At 41.3% G+C, this 19,045-nt stretch overlaps 1 protein-coding gene across 4 annotated transcripts in view; it reads left to right on the top strand.

Annotated features, from left to right (window-relative positions):
* The window catches only part of P4HA2 (prolyl 4-hydroxylase subunit alpha 2), a 182,933-nt gene that overhangs the window by 70,035 nt on the left and 93,853 nt on the right, over window positions 1–19,045 (top strand). For all 4 annotated transcript variants that reach the window (XM_077265959.1, XM_077265957.1, XM_077265958.1 and 1 more), the window contains exons 3-4: window positions 4,328–4,424; window positions 9,975–10,126. In XM_077265959.1, coding sequence (XP_077122074.1) covers window positions 4,328–4,424; window positions 9,975–10,126 — 249 coding nt within the window. The remainder of the gene's footprint in view (window positions 1–4,327; window positions 4,425–9,974; window positions 10,127–19,045) is intronic.

Genomic DNA, 19,045 nt, shown 5'->3' with positions numbered 1-19,045 from the left:
TCACGATGCTGAGGTCACCGCAGTTGAGCCCGGCTGGGAACGCAGCCTCAGTGACCCACGGTAACCTTGATGAGGGAAACCTACACTGATTTTTGTATTTAATTTATTTATAGCTTAGGCTCTAATTGATGAATACGCTCATCAGCCGCCGCCTTTTCCCACTGTTATCAGTTGAATATAACTCTTAACATTCTCCCCTGCATGTGCTGATCACCGGCAGAACAGGGGAGAATGATGAGTGGTCTTCAGCACCTGGCGCTTGGGAACAGTGTGAACAGTACCGCTGATTCCCAAGCGCCATTGAGTGTCACATGGATGTAATCTGCATGTGATCAGTGTACACGTGTGCTGTATGTTTTGCGGCTCGTGATGCTGTTAAAAAACGGACATGTCTGCCTATTTTGTCCGCGGACACACAGTCCATGGAAACACACCGACATGTGCACAGACTCACTCACTTGAATGTTTCTACGTGTGAAAACTGTCACCACACGTTCCAGACACACTGGCGTGTGAAAGAGCCCTAAGTAGGTGATATGGTATATTAATATAGTCCCATGTGTCATGTGAAAAGTTGCAATACTTACCTCTCCAGCCCTGCACTGTATCACTTTTGTAGTGTTTCTTTAACTTACGGTAATATATTTAATTTTTAATAACCTAACAGACCTATGAGAGAAATAATCTTTGCTTCAGACTGAGGTCTTTTAACCCCTTTCTACCATTGGACTTACTATTCCGTCCATGTGGGGTGGGCCCTGACTATCGCAGCTGACATCCGGCACTATGTGCCAGGAGCGGTCACGGACTGCTCCTGGCGCATTAACCCCCGGAACGCTGTGGTCAAAGATGATCACAACGTTCCAGCGGCATAGGGAAGCGTCGCGCAGGGAGGGGGCTCCCTGCGTGCTTCCCTGAGACCCTCGGAGCAGCGCGATGTGATCGCGTTGCTCCGAGGGTCTTCTACCTCCTTCTCCCTGCAGGCCCCGGATCCAAAATGGCCGCGGGGCTGCTTCCGGGTCCTGTAGGGAGGTGGCTTACAAGTTCCTGCTCAGAGCAGGCGCTGGTAAGCCAGGAGCACTGCCTGTCAGATTGCTGATCTGGCACAGTGCTGTACAGTGTCAGATCAGCGATCTGGCACTATAGTGTGATGCCCCCCCCTGGGGCCATGTAAAAAAGTTAAAATATATATATTTGCATGTTAAAAAAAAAAAAAAAAAATCCTAAATAAAGAAAAAAAAAATATTGTTCCAATAAATACATTTCTTTAGCTACATAATTATAAAAAACAATAAAAGTACACATATTTAGTATCACCGCGTCCGTCACGAACCGACCTATAAAACTGTCCCACTAGTTTAACCCCTTCAGTGAACACTGTCACAAAAAAAAGAGGCAAAAAACAACACTTTATTATCATACTGCCGAACAAAAAGTGGAATAACACGCGATCAATAAAGGATATAAATATCCATGGTACCGCTGAAAACGTCATCTTTTCCCGCAAAAATCGAGCCGCCATACAGCGTCATCAGAGAAAAAATAAAAAAGTTATAGTCCTCAGAATAAAGCGATGCAACAATAATTATTTTTTATATAAAATAGCTTTTATCGCATAAAAGCGCCAAAACAAAAAAAAAATGATATAAATGAGGTATCGCTGTAATCGTACTGACCCGAAGAATAAAACTGCTTTAGCAATTTTACCAAACGCGGAACGGTATAAACGACCCCCCAAAAGAAATTCATGAATAGCTGGTTTTTGGTCATTCTGCCTCACAAAACATCGGAATAAAAAGCGATCAAAAAATGTCACGTGCCCTAAAATGGTTCCAATAAAAACGTCAACTCGTCCCGCAAAAAACAAGACCTCACATGACTCTGTGGGCTAAAATATGGAAAAATTATAGCTCTCAAAATGTGGAGATGCAAAAACTATTTTTTGCAATAAAAAGTGTCTTTTAGTGTGTGACAGCTGCCAATCATAAAAATTCGCTGAAAAACCCACTATAAAAGTAAATCAAACCCCCTTTCATCACCCCCTTAGTTAGGGAAAAATAATAAAATTTAAAAAATGTATTTATTTCCATTTTCCCGTTAGGGTTGGGGCTAGGGTTAGGGTTGGGGCTAGGTTTAGGGCTAAAGTTAGGGTTAGGGTTGGGGCTAAAGTTAGGGTTTGGATTACATTTACGGTTGGGATTAGGGTTAGGGGTGTGTCAGGGTTAGGGGTGTGATTAGGGTTAGGGGTGTGTTTGGATTAGGGTTTCAGTTAGAATTGGGGGGTTTCCACTGTTTAGGCACATCAGGGGCTCTCCAAACACGACATGGCTTCCGATCTCAATTCCAGCCAATTCTGTGTTGAAAAAGTAAAACAGTCCTCCTTCCCTTCTGAGCTCTCCTGTGCGCCCAAACAGGGGTTTACCCCAACATATGGGGTATCAGCGTACTCAGGACACATTGGACAACAACGTTTGGGGTCCAATTTCTCCTGTTACCCTTGGGAAAATACAAAACTGGGGGCTAAAATTTAATTTTTGTGGGAAAAAAGAATTTTTATTTTCACGGCTCTGCATTATAAACTTCTGTGTTTAAGTTCTGTGACATGGCGTTCTATCTCAATTCCAGTCAATTTTGCATTGAAAAGTCAAATGGCACTCCTTCCCTTCCGAGCTCTGCCATGCGCCCAAACAGTGGTTCACCCCCACATATGGGGTATCGGTGTACTCAGAACAAATTGGAGCTGAAGTAAATTTTTTGCGAAAAAATATGATTTTTTTATTTTTATGGCTCTGCATTATAAACTTCTGCGAAGCACTTGGTGGGTCAAAGTGCTCACCACACATCTAAATAAGTTCCTTTGGGGGTCTACTTTCCAAAATGGTGTCACTTGTGGGGGGTTTCAATGTTTAGGTATATCAGGGGCTCTCCAAACGCGATATGTCGTCCTATCTCAATTCCAGTCAATTTTGCATTGAAAAGTCAAATGGCGCTCTTTCCCTTCCAAGCTCTGCCATGCGCCCAAACAGTGGTTTACCCCCACACATGGGGTATCAGAGTACTCAGGACAAATTGCACAACAACTTTTCGGGTCCAATTTCTCCTGTTACCCTTGGTAAAATAAAACAAATTGGAGCTGAAGTAAATTTTTTGTCAAAAAAAATTAAATGTTCATTTTTATTTGTAAACATTCCTAAAATTCCTGTGAAACACCTGAAGGGTTAATAATCTTCTTGAATGTGGTTTTAAGCACGTTGAGGGGCGCAGTTTTTAGAATGGTGTCACACTTGGGTATTTTCTATCATATAGACCCCTCAAAGTGACTTTAAATGTGATGTACCGTAGTCCCTAAAAAAATAAATGGTGCTGTAAAAATGAGAAATTGCTGGTCTACTTTTAACCCTTATAACTCCCTAACAAAAAAAAATTGGTTCCAAAATTGTGCTGATGTAAAGTAGACATGTGGCAAATGTTACTTATTAAGTATTTTGTGTGATATATCTCTGTGATTTAAGGGCATAAAAGTTCAAATTTTCATTTTTTTTCACAAATAAACGCAGGTAATATCAAATAAATTTTACCACTATCGTGAAGTAAAATATGTCACGAGAAAACAGTGTCAGAATCATCAGGATCCGTTGAAGCGTTCCAGCGTTATAACCTCATATAGGGACAGTGGTCAGAATTGTAAAAAATTGGCCCGGTCATTAACATGCAAACTACCCTTGGGGGTTAAGAGGTTAATTAGTGTTACAGGGTAGCTCCAAAGTAGTGAAACTTCAGGACAGGGTGAAAATTTGCATTGCATAATCTATGGAGCTTGTGCTGTGTTGTAAGCCATATCCGTAAAAAAAAATCAGACCTGTTCGTTTGTGTTCCAGTAACAAATTAAAATTACTGATGCATGTCAATCGGTCCGTAATAATGATGGACAGCACATAAATACCATCAGTGTGCAGTCCGTGATTGACATTGCATAGGAAATGCTTTGGCGGTTTTGTTTTTTCATACATGAAAATCAATGATGCCAAAAACTGACATATTCATTCAACTCTGATGAAACTCTGTTGAAAAACCTTGATCACACTCAGACCGTTTTTGTTCTTGCGTTTCTAAAGTAAACCGTAAAGTTTCCACTCGCTAATGACAAGCAGAGTTCTAAGAAATGGTTAGTAATGGAAACAAAATGTTCTAAAGTTGTTGAATATAAGTTTATAGAGTAAAAATTTATAAAAAGTGCTATACATATCGCTGCAGGCCTGATTAGGCTTTCTCTAGAAATAAGACTGCACTCTTACTAATTTCTCACTATTTCTTTTCTTTGTTACAGGTCAGATGACAGACCTTATTTACAAGGAAAGAGACCTCGTACAGTCCCTAAAGGAGTACATTAGAGAGGAAGAAGAACGCCTTTCTAAGATCAAAAGGTATTTGGATATATATACATCGTTTAACAATTTTACGAGGTATTCATGTGTGATGCTAAACGTCATTACCTATTTTTAAATCAACTTTTTGTGTTAAAAGTATTTTTTTTTTCATTTTTGACTTTTTTTTTTCATATCACGATCTTTATATATTTTAATATACAGTCTTAGTTGCATAGGTTGAGAAAAGACCCAGGTCATCAATTTAATCTTTTTTCAGCAATTCTTTATTATTTGTCGCTAGATTATTTGTAACCCACAATGCCAATGGTTATTAGAAAAGTCTCCAACCCTTTTTAAAATGTACTGCCTTTACTTCCTATTGTGGTAGTGCATTCCATTCCATCATTTTTCCTTCACATGTAATGAAATTCTCCTGGTCTTTTGCAGGGTCATTGCAAGAAATAAATCATCATCAACAATAAATAAATCATACATGGGACGTCCAGTCAAAACCAATAAGTCTGCAGTCGCTCTGTATGACGGACAGCAGCCTTATGAATCCCGCCCCCCACCACCAGTACATGCACTGTGCGCTACAGGGGTTCGCCAGTTTCAGACCAGGGAACGGAGTGTATGTATGAGTTATACATGCTCCTCGCCAGTAGATGCGGCCTTGGTCTCCATACACTTGGCAGTTTCGTCTCAATAGAAGACTTATCGGTTTTGAACGAACAACCCCTTTAACCCCTTCCTGACATCCGACGTACTATCCCGTCGAGGTGGGGTGGGCCCGTATGACCGCCGACGGGATAGTACGTCATACGCGATCAGCGGCGCTCACGGGGGGAGCGCCGCCGATCGCGGCCGGGTGTCAGCTGATTATCACAGCTGACATCCGGCACTATGTGCCAGGAGTGGTCACGGACCGCCCCCGGCACATTAACCCCCGGCACACCGCGATCAAACATGATCGCGATGTGCCGGCGGTGCAGGGAAGCATCGCGCAGGGAGGGGGCTCCCTGCGGGCTTCCCTGAGCCCCCCGCAGCAACGCGATGTGATCGCGTTGCTGCGAGGGTCTTACCTCCCTCCCTGCAGCTCCCAGACCCGGATCCAAGATGGCCGCGGATCCGGGTCCTGCAGGGAGGGAGGTGGCTTCACAGACGCCTGCTCAGAGCAGGCACTGTGAAGCAGCCTGCACTTTCCTCAGATCGGTGATCTGTCAGAGTGCTATGCAAACTGGCAGATCACCGATCTGTATTGTCCCCCCCTGGGGCAAAGTAAAAAAGTAAAAAAAAAAATTTTCCAAATGTGTAAAAAAAAAAAAAAAAAAATATTCCAAAATAATGAAAAAAAAAAAAAATATTATTCCCATAAATACATTTCTTTATCTAAATAAAATAAAAAAAACAATAAAAGTACACATATTTAGTATCGCCGCGTCCGTAACGACCCAACCTATAAAACTGCCCCACTAGTTAACCCCTTCAGTAAACACCGTAAGAAAAAAAAAAAAAAAAACGAGGCAAAAAACAACGCTTTATTACCATACCGCCGAACAAAAAGTGGAATAACACGCGATCAAAAAGACGGATATAAATAACCATGGTACCGCTGAAAACGTCATCTTGTCCCGCAAAAAACAAGCCGCCATACAGCATCATCAGCAAAAAAATAAAAAAGTTATAGTCCTGAGAATAAAGCGATACCAAAATAATTATTTTTTCTATAAAATAGTTTTTATCGTATAAAAGCGCCAAAACATAAAAAAAATATAGAAATGAGATATCGCTGTAATCGTACTGACCCGACGAATAAAACTGCTTTATCAATTTTACCAAACGCGGAACGGTATAAACGCCTCTCCCAAAAGAAATTCATGAATAGCTGGTTTTTGGTCATTCTGCCTCACAAAAATCGGAATAAAAAGTGATCAAAAATGGTCACGTGTCCGAAAATGTTACCAATAAAAACGTCAACTCGTCCCGCAAAAAACAAGACCTCACATGACTCTGTGGACCAAAATGTGAAAAAATTATAGGTCTCAAAATGTGGAGACGCAAAAACTTTTTTGCTATAAAAAGCGTCTTTTAGGCTGGTTTCACACTTGCGTTTTTATCTGCATGCGTTTTTTAAAAAAACGCATGTGTGAAAAAACGCATGTAAACGTGGTAAAACGCATGCGTTTTTAGACGCATGCGTTTTTATAGAAAAACACAAGAAAACAAACAAAAAAAAAAACCCCTACCCCTAACCCTACCCCTAACCTGAAATACGTGGCACTAAAATATACGTTTATATACGTATATAAGTGCCACGATATTTCAGTGGCCACGTATATAAGTGCCACGTATATAAGTGCCACGTATATAAGTGCCACGTATATAAGTGCCACGTATATAAGTGCCACGTATATAAGTGCCACGTATATAAGTGCCACGTACTTAAGTGCCACGTACTTAAGTGCCACGTACTTAAGTGCCACGTATTTACGTGCCACGTATTTAAGTGCCACGTATAACCACATAGTTATAGTATTTATAGTACGTGGCACTGAAATACGTGGCACTGAAATATCGTGGCACTGAAACACGTGGCACTGAAACACGTGGCACTGAAATACGTGGCACTTAAATATGTGGCACTTAAATACGTGGCACTTAAATACGTGGCACTTATGACTGTCAGAAAATGTTCATTAAACGGTTAGAGGTGAGGTTAGGGGTAGGGTTAGGGTTACCGTTGGGATTAGGGTTAGGGGTGTGTTTGGGTTAGGGTTTCAGGTAGAATTGGGGAGTTTCCACTGTTCAGGCACATCAGGGGCTCTCCAAACGCGACATGGCGTCCGATCTCAATTCCAGTCAATTCTGCGTTGAAAAAGTAAAACAGTGCTCCTTCCCTTCCGAGCTCTCCCGTGCGTCCAAAAAGGGGTTTACCCCAACATATGGGTTATCAGCGTACTCGGGACAAATTGAACAACAACTTCTGGGGTCCAAGTTCTCTTGTTATCCTTGGGAAAATAAAAATTTGGGGGGCTAAAAATCATTTTTGTGGGAAAAAAATATGTTTTATTTTCACGGCTCTGCGTTGTAAACTGTAGTGAAACACTTGGGGGTTCAAAGTTCTCACAACACATCTAGATAAGTTCCTTGGGAGGTCTAGTTTCCAATATGGGGTCACTTGTGGGGGGTTTGTACTGTTTGGGTACATCAGGGGCTCTGCAAATGCAACGTGACGCCTGCAGACCAATCCATTTAAGTCTGCATTCCAAATGGCGCTCCTTCCCTTCCGAGCTCTGTCATGCGCCCAAACAGTGGTTACCCTCCATATATGGGGTATCAGCGTACTCAGGACAAATTGGACAACAACTTTTGGGGTCCAGTTTATTCTGTTACTCTTGTAAAAATACAAAAGCTGGGGGCTAAAAAATCATTTTTGTGAAAAAAAAAAGAATTTTTATTTTCACGGCTCTGCGTTATAATCTGTAGTGAAACACTTGGGGGTGCAAAGCTCTCAAAACACATCTAGATAAGTTCCTTAGGGGGTCTAATTTCCAAAATGGTGTCATTTGTGGGGGGTTTCAATGTTTAGGCACATCAGGGGCTCTCCAAACGCAACATGGCGTCCCATCTCAATTCCAGTCAATTTTGCATTGAAAAGTCAAATGGCGCTCCTTCCCTTCCAAGCTCTGCCATGCGCCCAAACAGTGGTTTACCCCAACATATGGGGTATCTGCGTACTCAGGACAAATTGCACAACATTTTTTGGGGACCAATTTCTTCTCTTACCCTTGGGAAAATAAAAAATTGGGGGCGAAAAGATCATTTTTGTGAAAAAATATGATTTTTTATTTTTACGGCTCTGCATTATAAACTTCTGTGAAGCACTTGGTGGGTCAAAGTGCTCACCACACATCTAGATAAGTTCCTTAGGGGGTCTACTTTCCAAAATGGTGTCACTTGTAGGAGGTTTCAATGTTTAGGCACATCAGGGGCTCTCCAAACGCAACATGGCGTCCCATCTCAATTCCAGTCAATTTTGCATTGAAAAGTCAAATGGCGCTCCTTCACTTCCGAGCTCTGCCATGCGCCCAAACAGTGGTTTACCCCAACGTATGGGGTATCTGCGTACTCAGGACAAATTGCACAACATTTTTTGGGGACCAATTTCTTCTCTTACCCTTGGGAAAATAAAAAATTGGGGGCGAAAAGATCATTTTTGTGAAAAAATATGATTTTTTATTTTTACGGCTCTGCATTATAAACTTCTGTGAAGCACTTGGTGGGTCAAAGTGCTCACCACACATCTAGATAAGTTCCTTAGGGGGTCTACTTTCCAAAATGGTGTCACTTGTAGGGGGTTTCAATGTTTAGGCACATCAGGGGCTCTCCAAACGCAACATGGCGTCCCATCTCAATTCCAGTCAATTTTGCATTGAAAAGTCAAATGGCGCTCCTTCCCTTCCAAGCTCTGCCATGCGCCCAAACAATGGTTTACACCCACATATGGGGTATCAGCGTACTCAGGACAAATTGTACAACAACTTTTGCAGTCTATTTTCTCCTGTTACCCTTGGTAAAATAAAACAAATTGGAGCGGAAATAAATTTTGTGTGAAAAAAAATTAAATGTTCATTTTTATTTAAACATTCCAAAAATTCCTGTGAAACACCTGAAGGGTTAATAAACTTCTTGAGTGTGGTTTTGAGCACCTTGAGGGGTGCAGTTTTTAGAATGGTGTCACACTTGGGTATTTTCTATCATACAGACCCCTCAAAATGACTTCAAATGAGATGTGGTCCCTAAAAAAAAATGGTGTTGTAAAAATGAGAAATTTCTGGTCAACTTTTAACCCTTATAACTCCCTAACAAAAAAAAATTTTGGTTCCAAAATTGTGCTGATGTAAAGTAGACATGTGGGAAATGTTACTTATTAAGTATTTTGCGTGACATATGTCTGTGATTTAAGGGCATAAAAATTCAAAGTTGGAAAATTGCAAAATTTTCAAAATTTTCGCCAAATTTCCGTTTTTTTCACAAATAAACGCAAGTTATATCGAAGAAATTTTACCACTATCATGAAGTACAATATGTCACAAGAAAACAGTGTCAGAATCGCCAAGATCCGTTGAAGCGTTCCAGAGTTATAACCTCCTAAAGGGACAGTGGTCAGAATTGTAAAAATTGGCCCGGTCATTAACGTGCAAACCACCCTTGGGGGTGAAGGGGTTAAGTTCACGTGACCACATTTTTGGTCCATAAAAAAAAAGACATCACACAGACCGCACTTGAACCGAACCTTCTTGATCCCATCAACTGTATATCAATGGTTTTTTTACAGATACATAGTCACTATTACCAAAGGAAACTATTTGATAATAATTTTATAATTATTGATGTATAAAACTGATGCAAAACAGACATAAAAACGGACAAACACACACGGATGACTATATAGATGAAAATCGCCCGAGTTTTGTGCTTGACACTCGGACTGTTTTTATACGCTCATATAAACTTGGCAAGGAGCGGAAATGGCAGACATTATCAGTATCATGTATTTCTGTGAAGGTTGGTAGCTTGAGTGATGGAAATGTCCTCCTCTTTCAGCTGGGCCTCTCGAGTAGAAGAGCTTACAAGCAGATCCTCCTCTGATCCAGAGGGCTACCTTGCTCATCCCGTCAATGCGTACAAGCTGGTAAAGAGGCTAAATACAGACTGGCTCACACTTGAGAATTTGGTGCTTCAGGACTCAACTCAGGGTAGGTAGCACGGATCTGTACTGGAAATTGTCTTTAGAAGAGTGTTATCCTGGAAGTCTGATTAATCCTACATATCCACGAGCTAGTTTACTGCTGAGGTTAGGAAGTACTCATGAGGCCATCTTTTTCCCATTTTTTTAGAAAATTAATTAATACACTGTCAGCGGCTTCTTACAATTTTACTCCTTCTAAAAAGGGGGTCCCTTTTTATAATTCTTGAAACCAGGAGTGTCATGATTTGTCCCTATTATGTCCATTTATTGTTCACGCTTTGTTGCAAGGATTGTAAACGTGGCTCAGGAAACACCACATGACCTCTTGGGGTGCTGATTTTATGGTACCCATGTAATGGCACAGTTGTACTTTTAAAGGTGTTGTCCTACAATCGCAACTTATTATCTGTCATGGCCCGTAGATCAGTCAGGGCATCACAACTCAAAAGAACAGGCGGTCTGTGTCCTCAGCTTGAGTGAAGCAGAGGGTGCACTGCTATTTAAGTCTGAGACTGATGTTGATATCCGCTTACAGCAATCTACTGTCCTCATCAAAGAGAAAGTCTGTTTATAACTTCATATTGTGGGTGTACTTAGAGGAAAGAAAGACAAATGACAAACTTTCAGTAAAGAAAAAAAGGAAAACCAGTCAGAAAAATACAAAATCGCCGACTCAACTTGTACATATGAAACGTGAGTGTTTGTACAATGGTGGTAGTTTACCTGCCAGCTTTATACATACCGTAAAAGATTGAAGGGAACTCCCTTCTACCACAATCCTTATTTACCTGCAAATATAGTTTTATTCTCCCTGCAGCCGCTTGCGCCCAGTCATCGTGGCTGTGCAGTGAGCTGGAACAGTCACTACTAACCAGGGCTGTGAAATCTGTAAGCCAAATTTCTGACTCCTCAATTTCCCTGACTCAGACTCCTGACTCCGATTCCTCATATATGGCTTATGTTTAAGTGATAAATTTACTGTAGTAAAATGGTAACATCAGGCTTTTCATCAACATTATGATACAATAATCAAGCTAGTTCCTGTTCACTCCAGCAGTTCTGAGATGAGTGCAAGGCTGCAGTCATTCCTTCCCAGTGCCTTTTCCTTTGATCTGTAGAGAAGAAGCTTCACTACTGAGCATGTACATAAAGTGCAGCACAGATTCATCTCAACTACGAACCCACAGCCCTGCCTCACTACTGAGCATGTACATAAAGTGCAGCACAGATTCATCTCAACTACGACCCCACAGCCCCGCCTCACTACTGAGCATGTACATAAAGTGCAGCACAGATTCATCTCAACTAAAAGCCGAGATCCTTATATCGGGAACAGAACTGACATTTATAGAACATTTCATAACTTTCCCAATACTGCAGTGAACCACTGTACCCAATTTATTATATATTTTAGGAGTCGGTCCATTTTATGCTGACTCCACCAAAATGGACACCGATTCGGCTAACTACACAGTGAGCACTGTAATCACTCCCCTGTACATACATTGATTGAAGTGCAGGGGGGGGGGGGTGATCACATTGTCCACTGCGTAGTTAGCAGTGATTTGTTCCATCCCCTTGCACCGCCCTCTTGACTGAAAGCGATCGGTTACACTGCCACAATGACTGGAAGTGAGCCTTTAGCCTCTGTTCCAGTTTCACTGCCGAACATGATTTAACACTATTTAGACACAGAGTGCTACTATATCTGCAGGTAAATGGTGTTTTTATAGGTGATGGGTTCTCTTGAAAGGGAATTTGTCAGCAGGTGTTGCTATGTAATCACAGAGCAGCAAACTACAGCACACCGCCTAATAGTTGCTTCAACAAGCCTTGCAATGGGCCCGATTTTATTTTGTGCTTTCACAAATGGGAAGAGGGCTCTGCAGCTTGCCAGCCAGAACAAACCCAATAGTCTTTTAAGGTGGGTTTTGGAGCAGGTACAATCCCTCTATAAGAATTGGTTGTTTTAAGGTAGTTTATGCTTTTGAGTTTCATGTGCAAACATACATATATTCCATCAATTAAGTTCATCCCTTATATAGCTTGAATGTATAGCACAACAATGTACATTTGATTTTTTTTTTAGTACTATCTATATGAAAAGAGAAGAGTTGTAATGAACATACCCTGTACACTATTTGGTGGTATAAGAGTACATGCAGAATATAGGGTACAGTTGATGGCTGGAAGTTAAAATTATAGTCTTGTGCCTTAAAAGGAACTCCATAAGAACGTTTATAAATATATGGGAACAGTGGCTGGTCACCCCTGGGGTGGCATCTGTGAACCTACTCAGAATAACTGTACCAGACCGCTTGGCTATTTCAGCTTTTTAAATATTGCATGTTGAGGACATATAGATACCAATTATTTTCTGTTCGTAAACATGTTGTTAGTGAACATACAACCAATACTAGTTTTGGCATAATCCCTGTATTTTTTTAAAACTCTTTTTATTGAAAGATTCCACAAAATAATATAACAGGCATGGGACATTGCAGTGTAAAATCAGAGTAATCCATCAAATCATCATCCACAATATCAGTGATAAAAATAATCCCTGTATTTAATAACGTGTCACCAGTCTTTGGGAAAATCTTCATTTTGACAAAATTGATAACTTTGTTTGGCATGGAATACATTGGCAGGTATAGGGCTATATAAACTTTAAGGGTTAAACTTGTTTTTGTTAAGTTTATTATTTTTGTACTATATTGTAAGTAATTGTTTATAAAATCAAATAATCAATAAAAATGATCTGATTTAAAAAAGAATTATAGTCTTGTACAATCCTAATGGGCAGCCTAGGCTTCTATTTCCAAATACCAGGAGGGAGTGGACTTAATCTGTGCTGCTGAAGTGTCAAAACAAGGATCTGAGGACCACGGATAGATGAGAGGTTTATTGTCAATGCGTTTCAAAGTCAAACGGACATCCTTCTTCAGGACAACCACCGGTAAAAGGACCAGTGAACTTATGTGGTTGTCCTGAAGCACGGAGTCAGTTTGACTTTTGAAACTTATCTATTCTTGGTCCTCAGATCCTAGTTTGGACAATCCAGCAGCGCAGAATAAGTCCACTTCCTCCTGCTATTTTGTCTGTTGATTTCCCATGGATACTGCACTGGCTGATCTCTTCATGCTATGTAGTGGTTGTCACTACATACAGCATGCTCCTTGTTTGTCTACCCTGCATAACCTGTATAAGGCCACATTTACGCTTTACTTTCTCTCTAGGCCTCTGATTAGCACATTTTGAGCTTTTTCCCGAACAATATACTGCAATAAATTATGGTCCCAATAGCATGCCTCATAAAATCTGATTGACATCCAGAAGATCACAAGGCAGAGGATTACTGAGTCCAGGATAATTTTCTATTACAGTATTAGAGAACATTTCTCCAGAGGTTTTCTGCTAGACAAGAATGCATGTTCCATCGTCTCTTGGCTGGAGGCTCATGTACGAGCGCTGGAGTCTGCAGTGAGACTGTATAGTAATGACTTTCACATAGAGCGAACTCATGTTTTCTTTGCAGCCCCAGCCTGCTATAGTACTCAGATCCACAGAGCGTTGTTAGAAGCCAAAAGTTAGATCATGTTCTGGAGAGAATTGGCTGGAATATTCTTTCCCCTGCCATTCCTTACCACAAGGATAATTCCTGACCTTCATATACTACTCGTTATTTTGCCGCCAGTATATTGGAAGCAGCTTTCCAAACTTGGAACGTTGTATTCGGCTTTAAATGCACTTAGTTTTCAAGACTAATTTAATACAGGCGTAATGTGAGTTGATTTTACACACTTGACAGTCGTGCTGTGTAAAATGTCTTTTATGGATTGGAGCGCATGGTTTATAGGCTCAATTTATGGCGGAGTGTGAGCCTTTGTCCGGTTAATAGACCAGGTGTCTCTTTTCCAGAAGTAGTGCGAGCATTTCTCAGTATAATGCTTTGTAAGCAAATTAGCTAATGATCGTCAGGACTCATGTAAGTGACACATCAATGGAATCAAGGTCTCTGCCCCCACATAAAAAAAAACTGCTGACAGATTCCCACTGACCTCCTCATGAACACCTTTTTACGGGGGCCCTTAAGTGGCTCGATTCTGCTGCACTGAGTTTTCCTGGTGCTGTCGATTATTATTATTATTTATTCTTAGAGCACCATTAATTCCATGTTGCTATACATGAGAAGGGGTACATACAATATAAATTACAGTGCATAAACTAGCAATGGCAGATTCGTACAGAAAGGAGAGGACCCTGCCGTTGTGGGCTTCCAGTCTGTAGGATCAGAGGCTCATTGCATCACTGTTCTCTTTGGTCCTGGCAATCATGTCATTCCTGGCGCTTTTGTTAGCTGACATCTGGTCTACTTGAAAGCCATACACTTCTGTAGGATCTCTTGTAATTAGTGATGAGCGAATATACTCGTTATTCCAGATTTCCCAAGCATGCTCGGGGGTCCTCCGAGTATTTTTTTTAGTGCTCGGAGATTTAGCTTTCTTCGCCGCAGCTGAATGATTTACATCTGTTAGCCAGCATACGTACATGTGGGGGTTGCCTGGTTGCTAGGGAATCCCCACATGTAATCAAGCTGGCTAATAGCTGTAAATCATTCAGCTGAGGAGATGAAAATTAAGTCTCCGAGCACTAAACTATACTCGGAGGACACCCGAGCGTGCTGGGGAAATCTCGAGTAACGAGTATATTCGCTCATCACTACTTGTAATGTCTCCAAATGCTTGCTGCACACCTCCATTGTACTTAGTGATATATGTTGGGGCTTCTGTTTGTGGTTACAAGAGTAGTGCAGCATAATTCACTATTGCCATTAAAAGTGAGAAAAGCTTTGAGTCCCCATCACTAGCACTGCATGCTAATGTGAACAGATGCTAACATGGACCAATACTGTACCCAAGTGAATGTGCTTTATTAATGAACTTCAAGCTAAACTAATCTTTGAAGTCTAACCAATCACATTAAAGCGATAGCACAAACAAGGGCCCCTTTGCTGCTTCTAGTGTACCAGTAGGTGAGTTTCTGAGATCCGTTCACTTGGCGTTTGTGCTATGTGACAGCCATTGTTTCTGTCAGTTTGTGCTTTTTGGTGGTGTGGCCCAGAACTGTGGGGGTTTCCTGAGCATGGGTGCTGTTGGGCACATGGCTCCCTTCCCCTGCCTGTATCGGTGGTCGCCGTGTAGTGCTACACCTCATAGCACAGGTACCCACAAAAGAGGTCGCCGTGACGTGGCAGTGTGCTTATACACTTCAATCAAAATGTTAAATAAGACCCTTATCTTCAGTTTTCAAAATTTTGCTCAACTGCAGTAAATCAACATATAATATTATTATTATTGACACTTGCTGTTCTATGTGACTGTTCTTCCAATGACTATAAATAATGTAGATGAATTCTGTTTTATAAGCAGCAACCTTCGTAGAAACCTTTCAGCTATATTATAAGATGGCGTTTCCTGCCACATTTCAGTATACCCACAAGCTATATAAAGGTGTTAAGTCTCAGGTTATGTTCTCTCCGGGTGATGTGGGAAGTTCAGGACATGATCAGACATGGACGCTTGCCTTTTAGGCTGCATTACTTTCACACATTTTTTAAGCGTGTTCACTAATTAAAACCGGTCTTCTATTTATTTAGGTCTGTAAGAAATGCAGTTTTGTATATTTCCTGGAGCAAGGAATCTTCATAACCTTCTTAGAATTTCTTTGTATTTTGTCCACCAGTATATGTGTGTTGGGGATATTCCCCTTTTTGTACTTGCTGGTTTTATTTTTTTTCCAAGCAAAAAGATGGACAAAAATCTTTAAGCAAAAAACTTTATTCAACAATTGCAAAAGTAGTCTTTATAGTCATACATGGTACATCATGCATTACACTGAACATACAAATATGTATAACTCATTTGAATAGACTGGTTTGGCAGATTTCACGCCATGGTTTCGCCTTATCATTATTTGGAACCCTTGAGGAGGTGCTTCAGTTCAAAAGGTGTTTTTTTAATTATAAAATATTGGGTTGAAGAACTTTTTAATAAGAATAAAGCCTTCAGGTCAGCACAACAGGCGGCAGATTCTTTTACTAACCAATAAAACACTTGACATTGAAATGTGTATTAATCTGTCACCATGTTTTTGCTATTGCATCTGAGAGCAGCATAAAATAGGGGCAGAGTCCCTGATTCCAGCAATATATCACTTATTGAGCTGTTTTCTGCAGTCTTGATATTTTCCCTGGGTCCACTGACAAGTCTCTATGGCAGCTCCTGATATCTGGCATTGGCTGCAGCGCTAACGCCACTTGGACAGTGCTGCTGCCAATCCGTGCACCCAGCAGCTCAGCCCACATAAACAGAACATCCCCTTCAACATTCCAATACCAGACATCTGGACTAGGAGAGGAGACTTTATCTTTGGACCCGGGGAAGATGAATACAGCCCGGTTTATTGTTGAAAAATTGCAGCTGTTGCAGAACATTGACTTAAAGGTGACAATGTCTTTATTCTAAGACGGGGGTGGGGAATATTTTTGTTTCTGCCAAAGGCCATTTTTATACTTACACCACCCTTTGGGTGCCGTACAAATTGTGCGTTATCTCCGCCCACAAAGTACATCCTGATGCTGGCACTGGTGTCGGTATGTAATAATCTTTCATTACACGCGCCTCAGCATTCAGTAGTAATAACACTGCGTGCACAAGCTCACAGGGCAAGAAGAATTTAATAGGTTTGTGGTCGGCAAAATACAGCTGCTGGCCGAATCTGCCCGGGGGCCTCATAAAAGATCATCGAGGTCCGTAAACAGTCCGTGGACCTGAGGTTCCCCACCCTTGTTCTAAGAAATAGATTGAAGTCCTATGCTCCACGAATTGAAAGCGTTTCTCAGAGTATTTTCTATGTTGGTAAACCCATTTTTTGTGTGAGAACGTAGAATTCATCATTGTAAGTCAAACTGAGATCATGAGTTAATAGCTGGAAAACCAGTTTTTGGCAATTACTTTTGTCACTGTTTCAGTAAACAATGTGTGCATGTACCTGGATTGATATTCCGCTAAGACTACAGACAGTAGGCACTTGGAGCAGAATTACATTACATTTTTCTGACCCTTTGACAAAACAGGAAAACTATTTTCTTAAGGGGGTTCTCTGAGAAATTTAATAAAACAAATAAAGTACATTTAAATATTACAGATTTTACTGAATACCTTTTTATTTAGTAAAAATTATACAAAATATATAAGTAAAGAGATTATTATACAAAGATGTAAGCTCTATATAGTATACTGTCAGGATTTTACATATTCCAGCTGCCATGTATAGGAATTTCCTAGCTGACACGTAATAGGACATCTGCTCTAGACAGAGGTCGGATGAGAGCAGTGTCCTGTCAGGCATCCTGAATGCACCCTCCTCTGCTCTCTGAACCTTACAGGACACCAAGGAAGTCTGAGGGGACTAAGGCAGAAGATAACCTTTGTTTAGTTGACCGTACTGTCATGGTTCCCAATGGCAAGGGAACGTAAGAAACATATAAATAACGAACGAGCTCTCGGGTGATGGAAACTCGAGTTGACCGTGAGCTAAATCTACCACACAACTAATAGTAGCCAGGGAGCATACCTACGGCTTCCTAAATGCCACACGCCAGCCGGAGGACTAACTACGCCTGGTAGAGGAAGAAACAGACCTGGCTTACCTCTAGGGAAATACCCCAAAAGATGATAGCAGCCCCCCACATGTAATAACGGTGAATTAAGAGGAAAAGACATACACAGTATGAAAGTAGATTTAGCAAAGAGAGGTCCACTTACTAGATAGCAGAAGGATACAAAATAGGACTTCACGGTCAACTGAAAACCCTTTCAAAAACCATCCTGAAATTACTTTAAGACTCCTGTGTCAACTCATGACACAGGAGTGGCAATTTCAGCCCGCAAGAGCTTCCAGCTACAGAGAATTACAAAAACTGCAAACTGGACAAAAGATACAAAACAAAAGGACAAAGTCCACTTAGCTGATCAGCAGACTAGTAGCAGGAACATGCAACCGAAGGCTCTGGTTACAATGATGACCGGCAAGGAAATGACTGGAGAGCAAGGCTAAATAGGAAACTCCCAAACGCTGATGGAAGCAGGTGAACAGAAGCAGCAAAGTGCAAACAAGTCACCAATACCACCAGCAACCACCAGGGGAGCCCAAAAAGCGGATACACAACAGTACCCTCCCCTTAAGGAGGGGGCACCAAACCCTCACAAGAACCGCCAGGGCGATCTGGATGAGCCCTATGAAAGGCACGAACCAAATCCGAGGCATGAACATCAGAGGCAGTTACCCAATAATTATCTTCCTGACCATAGCCCTTCCATTTAACCAGATATTGAAGTCTCCGTCTGGAAATACGGGAGTCCAAGATCTTTTCTACCACGTATTCCAATTCACCCTCCACCAGCACAGGAGCAGGAGGTTCAGTAGAAGGAACCACCGGTACCTCATATCTCCGCAACAGCGACCGATGGAACACATTATGGATAGCAAAAGATGCCGGGAGGTCCAAACGAAAGGAGACAGGGTTAAGAATCTCCAAAATCCTATAAGGACCGATGAACCGAGGCTTAAATTTAGGAGAAGAAACCCTCATAGGGACAAAACGGGAAGACAACCACACCAAGTCCCCAACACGAAGGTGGGGGCCAACACGACGACGGCGGTTAGCAAACTGCTGAGTCCTCTCCTGGGACAATTCCAAATTATCCACCACTTGTCCCCAAATCTGATGCAACCGATCCACTACCGCATCCACTCCAGGACAATCCGAAGATTCAACCTGACCAGATGAAAAACGCGGATGAAACCCTGAATTGCAAAAGAAAGGAGAAACCAAAGTGGCAGAACTAGCCCGATTATTAAG

The sequence above is a fragment of the Ranitomeya variabilis genome, chromosome 5 (assembly GCF_051348905.1).
Source record: "Ranitomeya variabilis isolate aRanVar5 chromosome 5, aRanVar5.hap1, whole genome shotgun sequence".
NCBI lineage: Eukaryota > Metazoa > Chordata > Amphibia > Anura > Dendrobatidae > Ranitomeya > Ranitomeya variabilis.
The sequence above is the reverse complement of the archived record's forward strand: the minus strand, read 5'-3'. Positions and strand labels throughout refer to the sequence as shown.